The 2,783-nt window shown below is 32.7% G+C and overlaps 1 protein-coding gene across 1 annotated transcript; it reads right to left on the bottom strand.

Moving 5' to 3' along the window:
• Positions 1 to 1,658: 1,658 nt before the first annotated feature.
• Positions 1,659 to 2,147, bottom strand: LOC124365637 (piggyBac transposable element-derived protein 3-like). The gene has a single exon (XM_046821630.1). It carries the CDS (start codon positions 2,145 to 2,147, stop codon positions 1,659 to 1,661), a length of 489 nt encoding a protein of 162 aa, XP_046677586.1.
• Between the last annotated feature and the right edge of the window lie 636 nt (positions 2,148 to 2,783).

Raw genomic sequence — 2,783 nt, 5'->3', positions numbered from 1 at the left:
ATGTCTACCATGTTATGTTATGTTATGTTATGTTAAGTTAGGTCTTAACATCGTAGTTTTACATCCGTACATCATATTGTATAAATATGTTTCGTAAAAGTCTATGATGCTTACAATTTTACCAACTTTAGTTGTGTATACCGTTAGTTGCATGGTCATCATGGTTTTGTTGAAGTGCTATTGCAACTCAAGTTTAACGTCATCTTGAAAAAAATAATCATTAATAATTGTGGATAGTTATACGTTTATGAATTTTACTAATTTACATTACCATTATTTATAACCAATCTATAACCGTATATAATATATAACCTTAGATAATTTTAATTCAGATTTACCTTAGAACACAAAATATATTAGTTTAACATAATATACCAAAGCGTGATTTAGAGGATGTTTAATAGTCTGCCCCATGATATAATCAGAGTATCCTTAATCCATAATACGTGTCCAGATATTACTTGAATTAATTACTTTGGACACGCTAGTTGCATTTGAGACTGAAGCTGCTTGGAAGCCAAAATGCTAACAAAATGTAATTAATTACTCTTCATTATCATTAAGATTAGTGAAACCTAATAAATTATATACCAGCAGTATATTAAAACATTTTTACCGTTAAGATTTTAATGTTCATATCTTGTCAGAACATTGATTTCATAAAAATACGTGATATGCTTCAACTTCGCTTTAGTAGGTAATTTTCAGTGAACTAATGTTTAACCGAAACTTCCAATAGCAATCTTAGACATACTACTTTATTCTGTAATATGTACAAGATACAAAGAATAGCGTCACTACAATGAAACTAAATACTAATATTAATTTTAAAATATAATTTAAAAAAAATATCGTAACATCTTAGCAATTTATCTTAAATTCTTCTTTAAATGAATTAATCAGTATTTGTATTGAAAAATTCCTCAATAGATTATAGAGGCAAATTGGTTAAATAATCCTTGACTTCTTTTTTTACATTTTAACAGATCTGTTTCCATTATAAATTTTGTTGATAAATTATGTAAATGTCTAACACCTCTGCAATAGGTTTTCTTTTTGTAAAATTCGAGATTGTGTTGATCGACACGTCTATTAAAACGAGTATTATATGTATGTTTATTGGTTTTTAGTATCGGATCAAAAAATTGTTTTACATAAATTATTGATTCAAATATGTGTAAACCATATACTGTCAGAATTCGACGTTCAGAAAAAATATGTAACCCCATTAAAGCCCAAAACTTTTTTTTCTCAAAATACTTATTCACTATAAAAAATAAATTTTTCCTTATCTAATTTACACTAATATGACCAAAAAATATTTATTTTAAACATTTTGGTACTTTTTTAACATGGGTCGTTAACGACCCGTTGGGAGTAAGGCCTTAGTAAAACCCAATAAAGTGTATATAGTGGAGACTTTATTTACAAACACATTTGAAAGACATGTTTATTACACAAATGATTACTCTTTGTGGAAATCTGCAAAACAGGTATCATCATGCAGTGGGACCTCACATCGTTTGCACGCTTTTACAGTTTTATTTTTACATACAACACACCTTCTTCTACTTTGACCTTTCACTATAAGATAACCTCCATGGTCACTACGGAGTGCGTTTGAAGCCCTCTTCAGTGCTCTTGTTGGGCCAGTTGCTTTAGGAGCGCGTCCAAATTTTTGAAGTAAAGCCTGGACCACACTTCTTTGGAAACAGACTGTCCAAAGTAACTCCTTGAGAGCGAGCCAGAAACCAAGTGTTGCTCATCACAACATCAAAAAGCCAGAGAACGATTGGGATATACCACCGTTTTCCACGAACGCCTATTCTGTAGTTCGATATTTTATTGTCCATTAGATCGACACCTCCCATATTCCTGTTGTATTGCGCAATACGATATGGCTGAGGAATGGAAACTTTCTTTCTTTCTGTCACTGAATATCTCTTAGCTTCACCAAGAGGAGCCACACCATGCTCATTTGACAATAGTGTGACAACACTGTTATCTTTCCAAGCGACAGCTGCTATGTTATCTGACTTGTCAATGTAGCTTTCAAATGACCCTCTTTCACGAATAGACATCATTTTCTTGTCATTTAAAGGGCATTTCTCTGTTCGGTTTGCCCGGACGGTACCTGTAGCAGTCATTCCCAATTCGTTCATCACCTAATTCAATTGGTGTATCTTCATCGTTTTCAATTACTTTGAATTGAATCTCTGCCTCGGCTTGGAGCTAACGACGGCACACTCGGTCTGGGTCATTAGAATCTTCCTCTCCAGATTCTTCATCTGTGATATTGTGAGGGTCATCATTGTCGGGAGGACATATATAGATATCAGTTGCGGTGTATTCTGACGCAGTGTCTTCCAAGTCTTCTAAGATCTCAGCTAGCGTAAGCGGACTGTCGATCCTGAAATAACCCAAAAGTTCAAAATAAAATAAAACATTTTCTGTTGAAAAAGCAGATAACATAAATGTTAATAATGTTTTATGTATAATGTGTATACATATTGATTTCAATTTACAACCGTGCGCTTTTTACTTACAAACTTGAAAAAAGATTCAATGCTAGGTTTGAGGTTAGGCCTATGCTATGGGCTTTGGTCCCAACGGGTCGTTTTCGACCCACTAATAGTTTGTCATGTAATAGTAAAAAGTCAGTAAGTTTCGTGAATCTCACTAATAAACATTTTGTTTACTACATATATTAATAGTAATATTCACTTATTAGATATGTTTTGAAAGGACATGGTATGTATAAAAACTAACCTGTGAAGTGGAGC

Source organism: Homalodisca vitripennis, chromosome 6 (assembly GCF_021130785.1).
Source record: "Homalodisca vitripennis isolate AUS2020 chromosome 6, UT_GWSS_2.1, whole genome shotgun sequence".
NCBI classification, from domain to species: domain Eukaryota; kingdom Metazoa; phylum Arthropoda; class Insecta; order Hemiptera; family Cicadellidae; genus Homalodisca; species Homalodisca vitripennis.
This window is presented reverse-complemented; position numbering and strand designations above follow the sequence as displayed.

Excerpts from the sequence above, each read along its gene's own strand:
- LOC124365637 (XM_046821630.1), bottom strand. The coding sequence starts at position 2,147 with ATGACTGCTACAGGTACCGTCCGGGCAAACCGAACAGAGAAATGCCCT.